A 22865-nucleotide genomic window follows, 5' to 3' on the forward strand; every position below is an offset into this window, starting at 1 on the left:
ACCCCAAAGGAGGGTGGATTTGGGGGCGGTCCCACATCAATAGGAGGAAGGAAAGAGTGCCAGCGAGGACGGTAGACCCGAAGGGGGTGGATTGTGATGTCCAAAGTTGATTTGGGAGGAGAACAAACCACCGTTTATAAGAGTGTGAAAAACTTCCATATAACTTTTAAAAAAATTTAATTTTAATATCATAGTTTAAATATTACCTATTAGAGTTTTAAAATTATATATATATTGAAAATATATTTATTTTAAGTAAGGTTGGTGACAGATATGAACAATATAATCTATCCCGACTCCATTTATTTAACTGAGAAAAAATGTTCTCTACTCTCGTTCTTATTACCGGTCTAAACGAAGAATCTCTCCCCTCATCGGGCATGTGGGTAAATTGGAATCATACTTAATGAGCCCTAATTTAACTTATAACGTTACAAAAGTTAAAAAAAAATCGGTAAAATGGTAAAATCTTATTTTTCGCAGGTAAAAATCCCCATCCATATTGATACTTGAATTCAATTATTTATAATATCATTTTTTTCTTAATTACTTTTAGCTTCTTCCCTGTTTCAGTTCTTCCCCACCAAACCCTAAAACAACTGAAATTCAATTTTTGTTCGATGGATTTACAGTGGACTGACAATCGCCATCGCTGTGTTCTCTGATTCTGGTCTCTCCGTGTTGTTCAGCTTTTCACTCTCCTAATATTTCCTACATTCATGGGAGAGAACAACAAAAGACGACTCTCCGACAATGGCCACCAACGAAGCAAGAAGCATCAATCTTCATCTTCCCCTTCTTCTGCTCGAACTCCCACTCGCTCAACCTCAATCTCTCACGCTCGGTTCAACAATCCCTCACCGGAACCGTCGAGGAGCAAAACCCCACATTTCGTTTCGTATCTCGACTTCCCTAATTTGCCCTTCAAAATTAAATTACTGTGTGAAATTATCGCCAACGCCTCATCGATTGATCTCGAAATCGTTCTGGAAGAGACCGGTGTTCAGGTTAGTCGAGAAGATGTGGAGGACGTTCTGAAATTATCTTACAAGTTTCCGGGATCATCCATGAAGTTCTTCCGGTGGTCTGGCCGGAAACTCAACGACCAACACAGTCCTTATGCGTGGAATTTGATCGTCGACATGTTGGGTAAGAATTTACATTTTGAACCAATGTGGGATGCTATGAAATCGATGAAGAACGAAGGGTTGATTTCTTTGGCTACTTTTGCTTCTGTGTTTAGTAGTTATATAGTTGCTAATCGTGTTAAGGATGCCATTGTGTCATTTGAGGTTATGGATCTTTATGGTTGTCCTCGTGATGTAGTGGCATTGAATTCACTTCTAAGTGCTATATGTAGGGATGGAAACACCAAGGATGCTGATGAGTTTTTGCAGATAGCGAAAGGTAAAATTAGGCCTGACCCTGATTCTTATGCCATTGTATTAGAAGGATGGGAAAGTGAAGGAAATATAGTCTGTGCCAGACAAACCTTTGTAGAGATGATAGAACAGATTGGTTGGGATCCCACCAATACCCCTGCTTATAATTCCTTTTTATGTTTATTGCTCAAGGACCCCAATGGGCTGCACGAGGCATTGATGTTCTTCAAGAGATTGAAAGATAAGATGTGCTATCCGGGATTTAAGTTTTTCAAGCTTGCCCTTGATGAGTGTGCGAAGAATCGCGATGTCAAAGCGGGGAAGTATCTTTGGAATGAAATCATAGAGAGTATTAATTTTCAGCCCGATACACATATGTACAATTCGATGATTGTTCTATGTTGCCATCAAAACGACGCTGATGCAGCGAGAAGGCTGTTAGATGAGATGATATCTTATGGAGCATTCCCGAATTTGGAAACTTACAATTTGTTATTTCGGTTCTTGTTAAAGGAAAAGAAATTGAGAGAGGCTTCAAGTATATTTGATGAAATGGTTAAAAATGAGTTTGTTCCAAGCCATGCTAATTGTAAAGCAGCAGTCAGGATTTACATTGAAAATGAAGACCCAAATGGAGCCATAAAAGTATGGAAATGTATGGTTAAAATTTATGAATCTGATCTTGAAGAGATTGGTAATTTCTTGATTGTAGGGCTCCAAGATCAAAGGAGGTTGCCAGAAGCAGTCAAGTATGCTAATGAGATGATTGATAGAGGTATCATTTTGAAACATTCAACTTTGTCTAAACTAAAACAGAGCCTTTTTGAAGTTAGGAAGGAATTTATGTACGACGAGCTAATGATGAAGTTGAAATTTAGTGAGAGATAAGAATTTTGGTGCTTCTAACCTCTGCATATCTTTTTCCTATGGGTTATAGAGATGATATATTTGGGGCTCGGATCGGGCGTGCATTCTGAAATGTATCGATTTCTGTGGAATCTTCTGCTGTTTTCAATGAACATGTAGATGTCTGTGAAGTGTTCTAGTACAAAACAAGAAACTGTTGTAGCATGTTTTTCCATCTCATTGGAAGGGAAGCATTTTGTGGAGTTGGAGAGTGATGATAATTGGTATAAGGAGAGAAAATCTGTACTTTTTGATACCAAAAGAAGAGAGTATCACAGAGAAGGCTTCTCTGTTACTTTCCTTGAATAGAACATAGATATCTGTTTGTGGTGCCTCTCCTATGAAGGGATTTTCTTGTAGTTCTTGGAAGGTCATAACGAACATGAAGAGAAGAATTTCCAAGAAGATTATTTTTGTCTTTTTTTTTTTTGCTGGGAAGGTCATATTCAGGAGAAGTGCAACACTGTGATCGTATTCAGTTGTCCTGTGATCGATTTCGGCCGTTCTGGAATCAGCTCATTTAGAGATGAGATGTCGAGAGGCATGGGAGAGGTATGAGTAGTGGACTTTGCTTGCAAAGAGTCCTGTAATTATCCTGGGTGTTATTGATTGTTAACAGGCTCTTTTGTTGTGGGCTGGCTTCTTTTTTCTTTGCTTTCCTTCCTTGGTTTGTGATCTTTTCACCCGCTAGTCATTGCTTCATGCCATCCTCGAGGTGAGAAATCACGGATCTTCACAATGGTATGATATTGTCCACTTTGAGCTCTCGTGATTTTGTTTTTGGTTTTCCAAAACGCCTTATGCCAATGAACATGTATTCCTTACTTATAAACCCATAATCATCCTCTTAATTAGCCAACGTGGGACTACTCTTAATAATCATTAACCATCATTTCCTCAAACAAAGTACACCAAAGAGCCTTCCACGAGGTCTCTTTTTTTGAAGTTCTCGAATAGCCTCTCCTTAATTGATGCTTGACTCCTTCTTTGGAGCCTTCGAACGAAGTACACCCTTTGTTCGACACATGAGTCACCTTACACTATCGAGGCTCACAATTTCTTTGTTTGACACTTGAGGATTTCATTGGCATGACTAAGTTAAGAGCATGACTTTGATACCATGTTAGAAATTATGGCTCTTCACAATGGTATGATATTGTTCAACGGCTCTTCACAATGGTATGATATTGTTCACTTTGAGCATAAACTCTCATCCTAACAATGGAGATATATTCTTTATAAATTCATGATCATCCTCTTATTTAGCCAATGTGGGACTCCCCTCCTAATAATTCTCAACCGTAGGTAGTACATGCACACAATCATTAATATACTGACTAACTTATTGTTAGTTCCTCGTCATAGAATGACAACTTAACTGATCTGGACTGTTCATGCTGACCTTCGCTCTTGGATTCTCTTCAACTTCACAGTCCATTCTTGCGTGCAATACAAAGATTTGTTCTTTAATGCGAGGGTAATGGACTTGGACAAATTTTACTGAATATGATGCATAAACACAAAGTTTGGAAGCTTGGTAAAATTTGTAATGATTTAGTTCATCTCGTGGTTAAGACTTAATGAAATCTTGGATCAATAAACTAATTCTCAAGGTATTCTCTACCTATTCGTTTGTATTGGTTACGGGTTTCGGCTGTTTGTAGATATTGTCTTCTTTGAGCTTTTCCTTTCCAGTTTCCTCTTAAGGCTTTTAAAATGCGTACTATAAGAGGTTTCCACACCTTTATAAAAAATGTTTCATTCTCCTCTCCAACTGACGTGAGATATCACAATCCCACCCTCCTTCAAGGTACAACGTTCTCGCTGACATTCGTTCCCTTTCTAATTGATGTAAGATCTCACAATACAGGTACTCTTTTGCTGAAGGTCGTTTAAGCTTTTCTTGAGAGTATGACATGGATTACTTCAGCATGTAGCGTCCAGTACTCGAATATTGACTCGAGGTATTTTTTTTTCTCCTCCTTACCTAGAATCATTTTTTTTTTTAGAAGATATCTAATCATACAAGGAGATATTTATTCAAAGAGACGTTTCTAAGCTATGAAATCTAAATCATTAACTAACACAAATCAATGTATAATATGTTCTTGAGCAAGAATTTGGAAATCCAACTGTATGTATTTTTATTTTATTTTAATTTATCGATGTTTACAAGAACACCATGTATCTAATAATTTTATTTGTATAATCTGTCATTTTTCTTTTAATATATTATTAATGGAGAAGATCCTAAATCTTCCAAATCTGTGCATTAATTATTTGTAGATCATTACAGACTTAATTTTGTTCATTTAATCGCCTGTATGAAATTCTGCAGAAGATATACATATAATTTGCTGGTAGATTCTCCTCTAAAAAACAAAATTTTCTAAACAGATCTCCAAGTGAGGCCTTCATTGAGTAGTTCATAACTGGGTAGAACAACATTTCCAGCTTCATTTTTTTAAGGAACAGCATTAATTTCTGATCCAAATCTTGTCGTTTTTTTTTGTCATTTCTTTATCAGAATGGTTTATTAATTCATGGGTTTGAATTATTGAGTGCTCTAAACTGTTCTCATACAAATTATGTCTACTGATTCCATCATTTTTGACTGTTTGAGCTTGAACTTCTTTCTCTTTGAGATGAAAGAATAGCATCAATGGCTTCCTTAACTTGTGATATATCAGGAGCTTTCCCACCTTGAACTGGCCAAAACTCATCCGTAGCTAGGATCTGATATTCAAAATTTTTACTATGATATCAGAGCCAAGAAGGAAGGATCTTTATCCAAAATTTGGAAACAGAGTGATATGGAATTTGTACCTTCACTTGAAGTTGAAGAAATTTTACATAACTAATTGCTTTTTCCAACATCGTTACCAAATCAACCTGAAAGAGTAGAGTTCCGAGAAAGTTAAGTTTCTGAGGAATCAAAAGCAAAACTACGAGAGTATATATTCAACGTGGACAAGATCACTTGTCCTATCAGAATCATATCCATAACTTAGTAATGGAATATAACAGCCTAAGCCCACCTACCGAGAGATATCTATACCCTTATAAAGAATGCTTCGTTCCCCTCTACAATCAATATGGAATCTCACATAGAATTCTTGGGTGGGTGTCAAATAAATAAACATGTGAGTCTCGAAGGTGTGTTCATAGAAACGATGCATGAAGGAGATCTATTAGATTGATTGAAAGGAGCCGACACTGGATAGTGTTTAGACGAGTAGATGACTATTTAAGATGAAGAGATTTTTGGAGTTTCACATTGGCTAGTTAAGAGGAAGATCTGCCTTTATTAGAACGAAGGAACGGAGCGTATTGAGATATGAAGATGTTTTTAATATTAGATAAGAGTAAGCACCTTGGAGCCATTGGGAACCAATTCTTGAAGTATCTTCAGCCGCTCGCTAATCCTCTCTCGTCGATTCTAAGAAACATAAAAACAAAGACAAAAGCAGACATTCTTTCAGAACCTTAAAATTATTTGTTCCTTAAATTGTAAGCCAACGTTGTCAGAAAAACAAAACTAAAACCTTGGCTGCAATGCTCTGTGGATCCTTTGCTGTTGATGATTTGGGTTTCTGTTTCTTAGCTGCAGCTGCTGTGCATTGCTTCTTACTAACACTCCCACTGCTCTCTCCCTGTCAGTCGATCAATCAATCAAACACTTCTTCTAAGCTAACTTTCAAAATAAAAAAACTTGTAATTTAGTTAAGAATTCAAACATTTTCTACCCCAGCCTGTCCTTTTTTGTAGTGAGAGGTTTCTACACCTTTATAAAGAATGTTTTGTTCTCCTCCCCAATCGATGTGGGATCTCACAATCCACCTTCTTTTGTGGCCAGCGTCCCCGCTGACACTTGTTCCCTTCTCCAATTGATGTGGGACCCTCCAATCCACCTCCTTTAGGGCCTAGTGTGCTTGCTAGCACATCGCCTCTTTTCCACCCCTCTTTGGAGCTTATCCTCCTCACTGGCTCATCATCCGTTGTCTGGCTCTGATACCATTTGTAACGGCTCAAGCCCACTGCTAGTAGATATTGTCTTCTTTGATTTTACCTTTCGGACTTTTCTTCAAGGTTTTTAAAACGCGTCTACTAAGGAGAGGTTTCCATGCCCTTATAAAGAATGTTTTGTTCTCCTCCCCAATCGATACGAATCTCACATTTTCTCAACAAAAAGGAAAAAAAAAAAATTTTAAACTTATTGCAGAAAACAACAATTGAAAACTTTGGAATTCAATACCATATGAGGTCGCTTTTGATTGGCAACCTCGTGAGCTCCTTCAGCTTCCTGAATGGCATCAGAAACACCACTTGCTTCAGAGTAAAGCCAATCATACACAGACCCATCACCATTTTTGTTCTCTTTTGGAGAGGAATAACCATTGGTAGCTGTTTGAAAGCAATTGGGATCTTCCATCAAACGCTGGTGATCATCCCAATTGTAAGTGTCTTGACAAACCCCTTGTGGCTCAAAGCTCAGCAAAGATTCATTGTTCTTATGGAAGATACTGTCAATCCCACACTTGAAGTTGATGAGAGAATGAGGCAGTTGCTGCTGCTGCTGCTGCTGCTGCTGATGGTGATCGAGTTGGTAATTCGTCGTGTTTCGAAAGAGAAAGGTAGCATTTGGAGTGTCATGGGTAGCAATGGGTATAGACTTGATATATCCACCAGCTTTGTCCATGCCATCGGCTTCATGTACAGATGAGTTTGCAAGTGCCATTGAGAGAGGCAGAGAAAAGAGAGTATTGAAGAGTGCTTTAAAAGTACTCAAAGGATACACAACCGTCGTACTTTCTTGACCCTATTTGTAGGGGTTCTAATTAATCCAATTATGTTTTTATATTATATAAAAAATTCCCTTCTCATTGTTGACTTGTTTTCAATTATAACCCTCTATTATTATTATTATTATTATTATTATTATTATTATTATTATTATTATTTATTTATTTATTTATTTTTTAGTGAACTTAACTAGTTGTACGGTTGAGATTAGAAGTGTGAGATCCCACATTAGTTAAGGAGGGGAACGAAACATTCCTTATAAAGGTTTGGAGACCTGTCTCTACTAGTCGCGTTTTAAAACCGTGAGACTAACGACTATACGTATGTAACGGACCAAAGTGGATAATATTTGTTAGCAGTGAGCTTGAGCTGTTACAAATGGTATCATAGTCTGTCACCAGGAGGTGTGCCAATGAGGACGCTCGCTGGCCCCCAAGTGGAATGAATTCCTTATTCTTTTTCACGTGTTATAAAACCGTGAGGTTGACGGTAAAACATAACAGGTCAAAATGGACAACATTTGCTAGTGGTGAGCTTGAGTTGTTACAAATTATATCAGATCCAGTCACCTAGCATGTGTCCGACACTGGAGGAAAGGGAGGTGGATTCCTTATTTTTGTCACGTGTTTTAAAATCATGAGGTTGACAACAATACTTAACGAGCCAAAACGGACAATGTTTACTAGCGGTGGGCTCGAGTTGTTACAAAGGGTGTCAATGTCAGTCATTAGGCAGTGTGTCAGTGAGAACGCTGGCCCCCAAGGGGGTGAACTATGAGATCCCACATCGGGACAATGTTTACTAGCGGTGGGCTTGAATTGTTACAAAGGGTGTCAGAGTCAGTCATTAGGCAGTGTGTCGGAGAGAACGCTGGCCTCCAAGGGGGTGAACTATGAGATCCCACATCAGTTGGACAGGGGAACAAAACATTCCTTATTTTTTTTACGTGTTTTAAAACCTTGAGACCAACAACAATACGCAACAAGCCAAAACGGACAACGTAGGCGTCCATAATCAATTAACATGGGGAAAGAGATGAATGAGTTTTAATAAAAAAAAAAGGGGGTTGGGTAGAATAGAATGTGGATGGTATGAGTTGAAAGCCATAATTTAATGGGTTATGTGTTGGGATGGAGCAGCTGGCAGAGGCGAGAAAGGGTCGGCGGATGTGTCGCCAACCCCACGTCTTTCAGATTCCTGTGGTCACCATTTTAGACCTTAAAACTCATCGATCTGATGAACCAACAATAAGCACTTTCCTGTGTGCTTCCCCTCAGCTCTCTCACAGTCAAGCTAGCACGTGGATTCTAACCTTATTTTAATCATGGACCCATATTTTAGGAGTTGAAGATGTCAAGTTTTAAGTTGGCATTACTAGCTGAGCTGGTGTGGTTCTTATTTTGTGGGTTATTTTTAAGATGTGATTGGTGTGGCGGTGGAATCCCTGTTTATTTTGACTTGGTTTGTATATGAATATTTTTTTTATGAATATATGATGTTTTTGTTCATATTCGCTGTCGATCGACTAATTGAAATGATAACGATGATGTTGATGTTGGTAATAATGTATTAAAATATATGGATGAATGAATGATTCGAAGATATATATAGATGTGTTGGACTTATATTATGGAATCCAAAAATTTTAAAAGATAGATTAGGGTTAGGGTACTAAATTTTTGTTATATGGACAAAAACAATAATATAGGCTTGGAAGAAATATACTTAGCTTATGACTATGTGTGTTTGGAATAGCTTTTGAAAAACTTGAACGGTAACCAAGTCAATCAAAAATATGTTTGGTGTTGATGAACAAATGTGAGATTCCACATCGATTGGAGAGGGGAACGAACCATTTATTATAAGGGTGTGGAAAGTTCTCCCTAATAGATGTGTTTTAAAACCATGATACGTAAAGGGTTAAAGCGGACAATATTTGCTAGCTGTGGGTTAGACTGTTACAAGGCAGAGTTAGATATCGAGCAGTTTTCTAGCGAGGATGTTGGCCTCCAAAGGGGGTGGATTGTGAGATTCCACACGAAGCATTTCTTATAAGGGTGTGGAAATCTCTCCCTTGTAGCCATGTTTTAAAATCGTGAGATTGACGACGATACGTAATGGGTCAAAGCGGACAATATTTGTTAATGATGGACTTGAGCTGGGGTGTGAAAACCTCCCCTCTTTCCATACACCTTTACCCTTCTAATACCTAAAGAATGTTACAATTTGTGGTCGATTGGTCAAACAAATGCAAACGACTTAAATAAGAACTTTCAAGATAGAAGATCTAAGAGTGAAGTATTATGCTAGCTATGGTCCCCTATTCCTTCGTTACCTTTTAATCGGTGTTAACTCCTTCGATTGTATGATATTCGAGTAGGAGAAGAGATCATATCCGAATGAGAGCAATCATCTCAAGAAGTTCAAACTTAAACGTGCTTTACTTGGAATAATTCTACGTTAGGTGATCTCTTGAGAATTTTCCTAGAAAGCACATCAGTGAAGACAAAGCACGAACGAAAGAATTCTTATTAGTTAGTGGAGATAGTTTTCACTCTTAAAACCAAGGAGTAAGTAACATGATCACGTAGTAGGAAAATGTCAGAGCCTTCAAGTGTCGAATCCAAATTTTGGGTCTTGATTCAAATCTTAGACATGGATTATTACAAATGATATCAGAGCGAAACATCTCCCAATAAGATATGATTTGGAGACAAATCAAGACATGTGACAATGTATCGATGGTATTAATTCCGTCCCAAACGATAGAAGTTGGTGAGTAATGAGTGGTAGACCACTCATAAAGAAGCGAGGAACATGCATGGGCCATTGTTTAAACACCCGTACACATATTTGGGTCATCAAACTCATGCATGCAGGCAGAGAAATAGCCAAACAAAGGATCCAAAAGACAGATGGTTTTGACTTTGAAAAAAGGGGTTGATTGGTCCATTGGAGCTGTCCCCATGCACGTAATAAAAGCACTTTAGTATATTAAACCATCACATGCTTACTCACATGGCCTAATCCCACACATATCGCACAATCCATTCCCCATAAACAAACCCTGCAGCTGCCAATTGTGTTGGATGTTTAAGGCGACTTTTCTAAGCTTCCCAATACTATATTCTTCTCGATATGTCTGTGTTTGTGTTTAGTTATGATAATCGAGTAAGAACATTGGCTGATTCCTAACGATTTAGTGTTTTTTCTAGTCGAATGAATGTTAACCTATCAACCATTATGAATTGACCCAGTGGTAAAAAATGAGAAGGTTACGGTTATATGTTTAATATACTTACAGTTTGATATTCTCTAAGTTACCTTATTAGCAACCAAAAGTAGTAGAATCAAGCTGTTATCATTTGAGAATAGTCGAGTGCATGCATGTTTAGATTGGACTATGACACTAAAGAAGAGATACATGAATGAACTGAAATCACATTCGAGTGAGAGATGTTATGATATTAACTTTAATTATTTGTTCTATTTTGTATGGAAAAGCTAATAAATTTATTTTTAATTGATTGAATCGTTCCAACCTATTCCACTTACGCACAGGGGACGCTCCTTCGTTGACTTTAATCAACAAGAATATCTTTTTTAAAACTATAGAATAAGACGATAGCTTTGTGTGAGATCCCACGCTAAAAGGAGATGAGAACGAAGTGTTAAAAGGGTGTGGAAACCTCTCCCTAGTAGACACATTTTAAAACCGTGAAGCTAACAGCTAGACGTAACGGTCCAAAATAGACAATATCTACTAGTAATTAGTTTAGGTTGGTACACGTTCAAAACAATAAATAAATAAATAAATAAATAAATCTAGTTAATAGGGTTGTCAAAGGATTGTGTATGAATTAAATTAATATGTATAGGCTAAGATTATTTAATATTGATTAAATTAAATTCTCCAATGATTCAATTATTTGTCTTCCTTTCATCACTACAACAATTTCACTTGTTTCATTCTTTTTTTTTTTTTTTAATTTTTTGGCATTTATATATATACATATATATATATATATGTATGTATATATATATATATATGTATATGTATATGTATATATATGTATATGTATATGTATGGACACTTGTGATTACTAAGGACATAAATATAATCACATGGAACGTTTCATGAATCATGCCCTTCATAATATTTTAATTTAAACTATAATAAATACATTATCTTTTTCTTTGGACCTGTTTTTATCTTACATATTATATTCACTAATTAATTCTTAATCCATATGCTTGAAGTTCGGATTCTGCCATTATTACGTATTGTTTGTGAAATCCTACATCAGTTGGAGAAGGGAACGAAGTAGTCCCGGTAAGGGTGTGAAAATGTCTCTCTAGTAGACGCGTTTAAAAATTATAGACGCGTTTAAAAATTGTGAGGCTGATGACAATACGTAATGGATTAAAGCGAATAATATATGCTAGCGGTGGGCTTGGACTATTACAAATGGTATCAGATCCAGACATCAAGCGGAGTGGATAATGAAATACTCACATTTATTGGAGAAGGAAGGAAGCAGTTCTTATAAGAGTGTGAAAATGTCTCCCTAGTAGACACGTTTGATAATTGTAAGGCTAACGACGAAACGTAACTGACTAAAGCGAACAATATCTGCTAGCGGTAAGCTTAAGCTACGATCAATATGTATATGAATATGATATAGATTTGTAATTACTTCAATATTGGGCCGACCAAAATATTGGTCGAGGCCCAATGGTTATAAGAAAGTATTTGATCTAGGTCCATGAGCGGCCATAAGAGAGACAAATGGGAAATTTTCTTTCTAACCATGTAATTCTTGTGTTCGGGTTATTGGTTCGTCCAATTCGACAACATTCATAAATCGCTCATTCAACTATCTCTTAGAGACACGATCAAGAAGTACCATGCATAAACTGCCCCCTCGTCCTTTCTTTCTCTGGCTCACCCAGAAAGATACGAAAAAAGAAAAAGGTGAGCACCTCTCTCCCTATGAGTCGAGCAGCTTCGCTCCTTTTTCTCGACTTCTCTCTTGCACTAGCTTTTGAATTTATTATTATTTTTTTAAAAAAATAATTTTTTTGAAAAAGAAAATCTATGAACTTAGATGAATTAACTTCTTATTTAAGTTTTTGAATAGAAAAATTTAAATAAAATAAAATAAAATAAAGTAAATAGTTTTATTAAATGAGAAGGGAAAACATTGCTTGATGGGGAAGAGAATTGATGCAATGATTGGTTTGGTTTGGTTTGGTTGTCTTGTAATCACTCACCAAAAGTAGACAACTTTAAACTATCCCTTCCTTTATAACAAAACATTCTTTTTCAGGGTGTGGAAACCTTTCAGTAACAATCGCGTTATAAAATCGTGAGGCTAATGCCGATATGTAACGCGCCAAAACGGACAATATCAGTTAGCGGTGGGCTTCGGCTGTTACAAATGGTATTAGATCCAAACCCTGGGTGGTGCGCAGTGTTGGTTCTCCAATGGAGGATGGATTGAGAGATTCCACGTCGGTTGGAAACAGGAACGAAACATTCCTTATAAGGGTGTGGAAACCTCCCTCTAGTAGACGTGTTTTAAAACTGTGAGGCTGACGACGATACGTAACAGGCCAAAGTGGACAACTTCCGCTAACAATGGGCTTAAGTTGTACAATTATCTTCACAATCTAATACGTGCTCTTTTAACATGTTTTTTTTTTTTTTTTTTTTCCATAGGAGTTCACCGATACAAGTATGTTTAATTTTGAAGTTTCTATGTTTGAATCACAAAAAAAAGAAAAGGTATCCCGATTAGTATAGATAGTGACGGTTAATTCTCTTAAACCTTTCTTGACCATTATTTCATATCATCCAGACCACTCTCGTATTGCTCATTTACTTACGCATCACATGATCGTTGATATATACCTTAACAACGTTACTTTACCAACTTTTACTAGGTTCTTTAATAGATTCTCCTAATTAAAGTAATTTTTATAATAGGTAACATGTTTAAGTTTTGGCATTTCTTCTTTCATCCCTTCTCTCGGGAATTCTTGGTCCACTTTTCAATCCATATTCGATATAACTTTGCTCTCTATCTAAGGATGAGAATATTCTTCAACACCCTCTTTGTTCTAGTGTTCTTACCTCGTTCTAAAAGGAAACAACTAGAAATAATCACGGTTTATGCTCGTGAAAGAAATTACTAAATATATCATTTGAAAACTGATAATTGCTTCATATTTCTCTTAAATGGTTTACATCAGAATCATTCAATAACTACGTGTTCGTTCATCAATCATTTTGGCTTTTAAGTCAATGAGGTTAAAAATGTGATGCAACTTTTGCTTTTGAGACGTGTATGCATATAATAGACGATCGAGATCCATTTCTTTCCTTTTCCTTCCAATAAGATTTGGATAGAAAAGGGATCCAAGGCAAGAGTGTTGCACTAAAATCACTTGTAACTCAAGGAAAGTACATATTCTCAATTTCCTTTTTCCTTCTTTCTTCATTTGCTTTCTTTTGCTTTGTGATCATTGAGTACTCAGGCTTTATGCTAAGCATGCACATGGAGCTACAGCTCTACTAATAATTCATATAAACTTACACGACAATCATAAGCAAAGATATCGATTTCTAACAACTATCTAAACTATGCTCGAGTTGGCATGCTATTCCAAAGAAATGGCCTTCAAAAAGTAGTGATGATCACCTACTTAGAATTTAATATCCTTGAGTTACACAATTATTGTAACCCCACCTAACAGATATTGTCCTTTTGGACTTCCCCTCAAGATTTTTAAAATGTTAGGAAAGGTTCTCACACCCTTATAAAAAATCCTTTGTTCCTCTCTCCAACCAATGTGGGGTCCCACAATCCACCCCTCCTTCGGGGTCCGTGTCCACTCCCCTCCAGGGTTCAACCTCCTCGCTGGCACATTGATCCATCCCCTTCAGAGCCCAGCGTTCTCGCTGGCACTTGTTCCTCTCTCCAATCGATGTATGACCCCTTAATTCACCCCCTTTGGAGCCCAGCATCCTCTAAACACCCTTTAGAATTCAACCTCCTCACTGACACATCATCTGGTGTCTGGCTCTGATACCATTTGTAACAATCCAAGCTAACCGCTAGTAGATATTGTTTTCTTTGGACTTTCCCTTCCAGGCTTCCCCTCGAGGGTTTTAAAACGTGTCTACTAAGGAGAGATTGTTACACCCTTATAAAGAATGTTTCATTCCCCTACGTGGGATCTCACAACAATTATCTTTCGAGAATTCTTCGAAAAAGAAGATGGGCAATTCAAGATCAGAAGGAAAATGAACACTTCTAAACTTCACTATTTCTATACTGTAATACAACAGTTTCTTTACAGAACAAGCAAGAAGAAGAAGAAAAGAACTATGATCTCAACCTCATACGGATCCAATTCCCAGTTTTATTGACATTTACCAGTCTCCCGACACTCACACAACCTGCCTGGACTGGCTTGCTTTCCTAAATCTTATTTTCATTTCCTGTTTTCTAAAAGTAACAACTACCAAAGTTTTATCTTACAAACTCCATGATAACAACAAATTTTGTTACTTAGAAGAAACTTCAGAGGTGCAAGTATTAATAGGCATATCAGTAGGCGTGCATACCAGAGCCCTTCGTTGTAAATGCCTCAAACTCTGCTCCATACTTACTTGCACCATCTCTGCCAGCATCTTCTTCGCTTTACTCGATTGATCGTCGTCTCCATCTATCTGAGAGATGATGTTGCAAACAATGTTCTCAATCGTGTCAGGTTGAAGCTCGGATCGTGGATACGGAGAGTCCCTTAATAGTCTCAATAGTGTTTTAGCCTTTGACTGAGATTTGGGTGTTCCTTGGACAGTGAGTTCAAGAAGGCCAGGGATAACTCCTTCTCCTAAGATAGGCTCTCTGTATTTACACCGGTCGCTCTCACACATCGTCAATAGTGCACCGACAGCGTGATCACGACTTTGAAGCGAGCCATTCTCAAGCACTTCAACAACTGCAAGAACTCCACCTTCTTCAGATGTCAAAGCTATTCTACCTTCATCAAAACCAACTAAGGATTCAATCAGTGAGCAGCACTTCTCTGCTGTTTTTGAAGATTTTTTACAAGTTTTCAGCAGACTAACTATTGAAGGGATCGGCTTCGAATCGAGAATGATGCTAAGATTACATGGAAGCGTCGAAAGATTGGAAAGCGCCATTACAGCATCTGCCTTTGCTTGTGGGCTTCCACATCTAAGAATCTCTACTAGAAGGGGAATTGCACCAGCAGCACTTATTAATGGCTTATTGACAGTAGAAGCAGATAGAGTAAGCAAGGATGCAGTTGCATTCTCCTGTAAGATCAAACTCTCTGATTGAAAGAAACCAATTATTGGTCCCAAGGCACCAGCTTCCACAATCTTGATCTTATTCCTGTAGGAATAATGCAAGAAATCAATATATGAAGGAAGCAGCCTCTTAGTTTGGTACTACTAGTCACCACAACACATAGAACCAATTACCAGATACCTATCAGCAACAAACTAAAAGAAGTAGGCATCATAACATGATTGTTGTTAGGAATTCAAAGCCACTGATAAATCCCATGTGCTAGAAGATACAAGACAGGGCACGTGACCGTGACCATGTGAAAGTCATGTATGAGGAAGAAAGAAAGAACAGGGTGACTCTCCACAATGGTATGATATTGTCCACTTTAAGCATAAGATCACGTGGCTTTGCTTTTGGTTTCCCAAAAGGTCTCATACCAATGGAGATGTATTCCTTACTTAGCCAATGTGGGACTCCTCTCTCAACAATCCTCAACACAGGGGCGAGCTTAATATGTCACGTTTACCAGACAAAATCCACATATGTGCTTATTCAGACACATGTGACAGAGGAGCTGCCACTGCCGACATAGACTCTTGCGTATGTTTGGTTAGTGTGTGACATGTCGGCCACTGAATTTAGATAGCAAGAATGATTCAATGGGGAAGGGAGGAACTTGTAATAGACAAGCGAGCTAAACCAGTAATGACAGAGAATCAAACCAGTTTTAAGAGGAAAATAAAACGAATTTCCATTTAGAAAGACTAAAGCCATCTGTTCATCATCTTTCCTACAAAACCCTTCAACTTCTATGTCTTCAAACACAAACCCACCGCTGAACCCACCGCTAGCCGATATCGTCCTCGGGGCTTTCCCTCAAAGTTTTTAAAACATGTCTGCTAGGGAGAGGTTTCTACACCCTAATAAAGAGTGTTTCGTTCTTCTCCCTAACCAATATAGAATCTCATGGAAACAGATCAACATCATCCCACATCAAAGAAAATATCTGGGGAATTCTATTTGAAAAACAAAACAGACAAAAGAAACACATATTTTATTTCTAAGGTAGCCAAATTTGGGTAATCAAAGACCCCAACTACCGCGTGGCATGCCAACCACACTAAAAAAAGGGAGGAGGGGAAGCCTCCAGCAACAAAAGCCAAAGAAAACAACAAACGAAGCTCAACATGACAAAGAATTAAAAACATAAACTCGCAAATTCTTTATGAATTAAAAACATAATCGTTCTGTTAAAGGCATCCAAGAAAGATATTGCCATCCAATTGGCCAACGAACAAATTTATTCAAATTTCTTATTAGATTTTCGTTCGCATATCCTCACTGGCCAAACACGTAAGACATAGAAAAGTAAAAAAAAAAAAAATAATAAAGCACAAAGGGAGAGAAAGGAATAAAGAAGAAAGTCTCTAAAGACAATCGCAGAGTTCATAAAAAATTCGGAAAGCGTTAACTAATCCAATTAATCAATTAATTAAAATAAACAGAAGGAAGGAAACAAGTTAATCAAAAATTCCAGAAAGCATCAAAAGAAGAAACAGATATCAGGGCACAAGGAAGGCAAACAGATCTAAGAGGAATTTACTTCTCGTCTTTGACGGCGAGGTTGAGAAGAGCGAGGAGAGCAGCTTCAAGGTGAGACTCAGGGGAGTGAGGACGGTGGAGCATGGAGACGAGATGAGGGATTGATTCAGAGAGATGGCGGCGGCAGCTTTGGGAAGTTTTGGTGAGGCGGCGAATTTCGCAGGCGCCTTGGAACTTGGAATCGGGGGAGTCGGATTGGACGAGCAGGAGCGCCTTGTGGACGGCGACCTCAGGAGACAGAGTGGCGGTGGCGGTGTCGGTAGACCGGTGACGGTGGTGGTGGGGGTAGCTGGTGGCGGGAGAGGTACAATAATAATCCATGAGGAAGAAGAATTGAAAATTGAAGAGAGAGAGAGAGAGTGGAGAGGTGAGAGAGAAGGAGAGAAATGGAAGTGAAATTTAAGAGGAAGATAAAGGTAAGAGCGTGGCTTTAAGCAACAGTTATAAACACCCTAAATATTATTAATTAATTAATTTTTTAATTTTTTTTTTTAAATGGAAAACTATATGTTTTTCTCAAATGTATTTTTTGAGGGCCGGGGCAATATCGTAATATTTATGATATTAGTATGATTTCCCCATCTTGACGATAGTATCAAAATGTAATCAGCTAAAAACATACTGTATCTATTAGTGGTGAGCTTGAGTTGTTACAAATGATATCAGAGTTAAACACCATGCGGTGTGTCAACAAGGACGAACGCTGGGCCCTTAAGACAAGTGGATTGTAAGATCTTACGTCATCCAAAAACAAAGCATTCTTTATAATGGGTGTGAAAATTTATTCATAATAGACATAATTTAAAATTGTGAGGCTAACGGAGATACAGATACACCTTTAAAATTTTTTTTGAAACTTTGAATTATATATATATATATATATATATTTAATACCTCGTATGGATTTTTGGATGTAACAAAAGAACATTCTTTACAAGAGCGTGGAAACTTCTCCCTGCCAGATGTGTTTTTGAAACTGTGAGGCTGACGACAACACGTAATAAACCAAATCGGACAATTTCTCTTAGGGGTGGGTTTGAGCTGTTATAAATGGTATTAGAGTCAGTCACTGGTCGAGGTAGAGCTAGACTCTCTTCATAGTAGACGCGTTTTAAAACTGTGAAGTTGATGACGATATGTAACGGGCTAAAATGAACCATATCTATTAGCGGTGGACTTGGGCTGATTACAAATGGTATCAAAGCCAGACACCGAGCAGTATGCCAGTGAGGACGCTGAGCCCTAAGATAGGTGGATTGTGAGATTCCACGTTGGTTGGAGAGACAAACAAAGCATTTTATATAAAGGTATTTTTCACGTTTTTAAAATTATAGTTAAAGCGTTTTTAATAAACCTATAAACTTTGAATCTTGATCCTTTCTTGAAACGTTCGAATTGTCAACGAATTAGTTGTTTGATGAAGCAAGGAATTGATAAGTAGTTAAGGTGGGATTAATATGGGATTGTTGCTTTCATTCAAAGAAATTAATACCATAAATTAAAGTGTTTACTTGTCCCATACGCACCTCCTCCCTTTATTCAAATTTCAATACCCAATCACAAACTCGTACCGTTTTTTCTCATATCCATTTCAACGTGCAAACGCTCGAAAGGACTCATGCTACTCGATTCGAAAGGACTCATGCTACTCGATTCTGGGAATTTGAGTAACCACTATCGTAAAAAGACAATCTAAATTCTACCTTAATTCAATTAAAACTTCATAAAAATTTACAACTTTACGTGACTGTAAGATAGAATGGGTTAATCTTGTTAGACGAACACGACTCTCTACAATGGTATGATATTGTCCACTTTGAGCATAACCTCTCATGGCTTTGCTTTGGACTTCCCCAAAGGGCCTCATTCCAATGGAGATAGTATTCCTCACTTATAAACCCATGATCACACCCTAAATTAGTCGATGTGGGACTTCCATCATCCAACAAATCTAAGGATAATTTGAGAACACACTTCTCGAGCAATGAAATCTAAGAAACCCCAAAAAAATTTCTTGAACAAAATGATGGGTCGTTCTACAGAATATCTAGGACATGGATTTTTTTTTATTTTAAAAGAAAAGTTTAATGGATTGTCCTAAGAAATTAAAATTTTATTTTTATGCTTTGATAAAACTTTCAAACTATTTTTTAAAACCAGGATACTTAAATTCCAATTTGTAAGAATAAAATTTATAATTTAACCAATATATTAATAAATTTATTAGTAATATTTGACGCATTTAAATAGGTCAACTACACATTATTTATTTTTTTAAATATATTAATAAGAAATTAAATGAGATTCTTGGAACCACCATGCAATTTGAGGTAAGAAGAGAGAGCATATTAGTAAAAGAATCCATTGATGCCAACATGGTCATAATAAGATTCCATCTTAATTAATATTTACAAATTGTCAACGCCTCTTTTCTTTTTAATAACAAAAATATACAACAAATTCCGATGCTAGATAGTCAACCCATATTTAGTGACCCATTTTATGGTTTTCTATCAAATGAGACATGGAATGAAGCCACAACGAAAAAATTCTGGGAATTACAAAGGAAACCTCGAGTTCATACTGGTCATGGGTTAGAGAACGGAAATTAAATTCTCTGAGACCTAATATACCATTGTTTGTCAGTAGTTCAGTGGTAGAACTATCGGCGGTTAACCGATTGGTCGTAGGTTTGATTCCTACTCAGAGAGATTTGAGGCAGGCGAAAAAGGGGGAACGGGGAGAAAACTCTCCGTTCCTAGTTCTCCTGTAGCTGGATTATTCGAAACCACAAGAATCCCGAGTTAAGGAGTAGATAACCCGTTATGATGCTATTACCAAATTTGATAATAGAGATGTGATCCCGCACACAAATCAAACAGATATAATTCATTTTATATACAAATCTATATATATATATATATATATATTATAGTAATTAACATCCCTAATCTGAGCAGACTCTGAGTTTCTCAAATTTGTACTCTTTTTTTGATGTAAGAGAATGAAGGAAGCTCTAAAAACAACACATACATTTACTTGCCACATGCTCTGCTTCATCTTCATCTTCATCTTCATCTTCTTCTCTTAATCCAAAACTTTGGGTGTGCTAGTGATTGGGTGCTACAGCTAAACCAATTTCTCCTTCATCCATCGCTAAGAAACTCACCCGTTTCTGTATATTTCATTTCAAGTTAACATTCAATCAAACACTATACAACTCATACGAACAAATTCCTCCAACTTCAAATCTCTACCACTAACCTTCTACTTTTAGTTGATATTATCGGTTTTGGCTCGTTACGTATCGTCATTAGCCTCACGATTTAAAACCAAGAGGTTGACGACGATATGTAACAGGTCAAAGTGGACATATCTACTAGTAGTGGAGGGATTGAACTGTTGTAAGAACTAATGAATCTATTAGACATAAAACTAATTTATGCAGGACCCTAAACTTTCAATTGGGTATCTAATAGGCAAAAACAAAGATTTAAAGATTTATTGAATAGATATGAACAGACAAAAAGTTCGAGAAAGTTGAATGATCTAATAGATATGAACAGACAAAAAGTTCGAGAATTAAGATATAAGAAACGAGAAAATTAGGTGGGGGATATCATTGATATAGAAAGACCGGTACAAATATTAACCGTGATTAATTGTTTTATTCAGTCTCATTTTCCATATGCAACTAATCAAACTTCATTATTGATCTAAATAAAAACAAAAGTTCTAAAAAACAACTTGAAGTCTGAACATTCAAAATGAAATGATCAATTTATTTGATTCAAATTTTGTATTTTCTTGCCGACGTAGTTGATAACCTACCAATCTGTCTGTGCCCTCTCCACTTCTGAAACTACCATTTTTTTTCTTTCCAATTTTCAATCAGTGGGCCTTTAGCCACTGATTTTAAGTTGTTTTCTATAAATATAATATGTATTTATTTATTCATTCATATATTCAACTACCAACTTTCATTTTTCAATCAATAAATTCTCCTACAAAATAAAAATTGTATTCATATTCATATAAAACTGCATAAACAAATCCATAAGACATGAATGGTTGTCTATTATTTATGCCTACATTTATTTCCTAACAATCAACTAAAAACTTCCATCATCACCTATATATTTCATTAATTTCAATCCAACCTAATATCAATTTTAAATATGTTGACCTTAGTGTGATATCTTACGTCAATTGGAGAGGAGAACGAATAAGTGGAAACCTCTCTCTAATAGACATATTTTTGAAAACCAGCTCGAAAGGAAAAGCCTAGAAAGGACAATATCAGCTAATGGTGGGCTTAGGGTGTTACGAATGATATTAGAGTAAGATACCGGGTGGGTAGGCCCCGAAGAGGGGTGGATTGTGAGATCCTACATCGATTGGAGAGAGGAACAAGTGCCAGCGAGGATGCTAGCCCCAAAAGGGAGGTCGATTGGAGAGAGGAACGAGTGCCAGTGAGGACACTGGGCCCCTAAGGGGGTGTATTGTAAGACCCCACATCGGTTGGAGAAGGAAACAAAGTATTCTTTATAAGGGTGTAGAAATCTCTCCCTAACAAGAGGCGTTTTAAAAACCTTAAGAGAAAACCCAAAAAGAACAATATCTACTAGTGGTGGGTTTAAAACGTTACAAATGGTATCAGAGTCCGACACCAAGCGGTATACTAGAGAGGACGCTAGGCCTCGAAAGGGGTGGATTGTGAGATCCCACATCGGTTGGAGAGAGGAACAAAGCATTTTCTACAAAAGTGTGGAAATCTCTCTCTAGCAAACCCGTTTTAAAAACCTTGAGAGGAAGCCCGAGAAGGAAAGCTATCTATCCATGTCTTCCCTCTAGACTAGATTCATTCACTCAACCTTTTACTCGATCTTTTACTTGATGCTCACAATTTTCCATCCGATAATTGAAATAAATACTTCATTAAGGTGGAAATATATTAGAATAATGAGACCAAAAACCTAATTTTCACTCACTTTGGACCTAATAATCATTTAATTAAAGATTAGTCCCCTTTGGTTATGGAAAAGTCAATTTTGGGTCCTCCACCTAATAGGTACTTTTCTAGTTGTATCACTGTCTATCTTTCTATCTAACTTCCACTATCTTTCAATAGGTCCTTAATAATTTAAATTAAGAAAGTAATATAAAATCCATAAATCCTCATCACATATCATAATTATAGATAAGTCCAAAAGGGCAAACTTGTCCAATAAGAGTCTACTTTTCTTATTGCTTATCTAAACCTGACGTAGTGTCTACATCCAAATATTATGTTCCCTAATGTCTTGTTAATCAAACCTTAAATTTTATATATAAATATTAATAGAATAAGATAATCGAATATCTTGAAATCTGGTCTAAATAAATACAAAATTGTTTTTCTTCAATTTTTTTATAAAAAGGATAAGATTATTTATCAAAATACATTAATGTTCGTTTCCTATGTTTTACAAATTCATTTCAAATCTTATTTTTTTAAATTGAATAAATTTTAAAAACATTTACCAAATCTAAAAACAAAATAACTTTGACCAAATAAAATGTTTAAAATTAAGATTTTTTTATTTAAATATTTTAAAAAGGTATTCACCGTCGTATACCCATTGGGCAAAGTCAAATTGAAGAAGAAAATCAAATTTACCTATTCAAATTTGTTGCCTTTCAAAATAATCAATCATTTTTTATTTTTTAATACATTTTAAAATATATTTTAATAAAATTTAATAAATTTTCGGTTGTTAAAGACTCCAACAATTAAACGCAGAGTTTGTTGGGTTGTTCATTTTCTAGTTAGCTAAAATGCTTTTTTTTTTTTTTTTTTTTTTTT

The 22865-nt window shown here is 36.6% G+C and overlaps 4 protein-coding genes across 4 annotated transcripts in view; 1 reads left to right on the plus strand and 3 right to left on the minus strand.

The window, feature by feature from the left end:
- The first annotated feature begins 556 nt into the window (after positions 1 to 556).
- On the plus strand, positions 557 to 3758 carry LOC111463690 (pentatricopeptide repeat-containing protein At1g77360, mitochondrial-like). Its single transcript, XM_023107678.1, has 2 exons — positions 557 to 3029; positions 3641 to 3758. The coding sequence occupies exon 1, from the start codon at positions 720 to 722 to the stop codon at positions 2268 to 2270; it is 1551 nt and encodes a 516-aa protein (XP_022963446.1). The 5' UTR covers positions 557 to 719; the 3' UTR covers positions 2271 to 3029; positions 3641 to 3758.
- Positions 3759 to 4802: 1044 nt separating this feature from the next.
- LOC111463706 (putative transcription factor bHLH086) lies at positions 4803 to 7193 on the minus strand. Its single transcript, XM_023107679.1, has 5 exons — positions 6544 to 7193; positions 5834 to 5941; positions 5662 to 5727; positions 5115 to 5180; positions 4803 to 5024 (listed from the first exon to the last, which is right to left on the minus strand). Exons 1-5 carry the CDS (start codon positions 7024 to 7026, stop codon positions 4893 to 4895), a joined length of 855 nt encoding a protein of 284 aa, XP_022963447.1. The 5' UTR covers positions 7027 to 7193; the 3' UTR covers positions 4803 to 4892.
- A 7196-nt stretch (positions 7194 to 14389) lies between these two features.
- Positions 14390 to 17408, minus strand: LOC111458296 (U-box domain-containing protein 2-like). Its single transcript, XM_023100852.1, has 2 exons — positions 17022 to 17408; positions 14390 to 15520 (listed from the first exon to the last, which is right to left on the minus strand). The coding sequence occupies exons 1-2, from the start codon at positions 17339 to 17341 to the stop codon at positions 14665 to 14667; spliced, it is 1176 nt and encodes a 391-aa protein (XP_022956620.1). The 5' UTR covers positions 17342 to 17408; the 3' UTR covers positions 14390 to 14664.
- A 2484-nt stretch (positions 17409 to 19892) lies between these two features.
- LOC111458324 (uncharacterized protein At1g66480-like) overlaps positions 19893 to 22865 on the minus strand; it is a 4219-nt gene continuing 1246 nt past the window's right edge. The window contains exon 2 of the mRNA XM_023100899.1: positions 19893 to 20195. Within this exon, the coding sequence (XP_022956667.1) occupies positions 20130 to 20195 (66 nt within the window). The 3' untranslated portion in view covers positions 19893 to 20129. The remainder of the gene's footprint in view (positions 20196 to 22865) is intronic.

This window comes from Cucurbita moschata, unplaced genomic scaffold (genome assembly GCF_002738365.1).
Source record: "Cucurbita moschata cultivar Rifu unplaced genomic scaffold, Cmos_1.0 Cmo_Scf00002, whole genome shotgun sequence".
NCBI classification, from domain to species: Eukaryota; Viridiplantae; Streptophyta; class Magnoliopsida; order Cucurbitales; family Cucurbitaceae; genus Cucurbita; species Cucurbita moschata.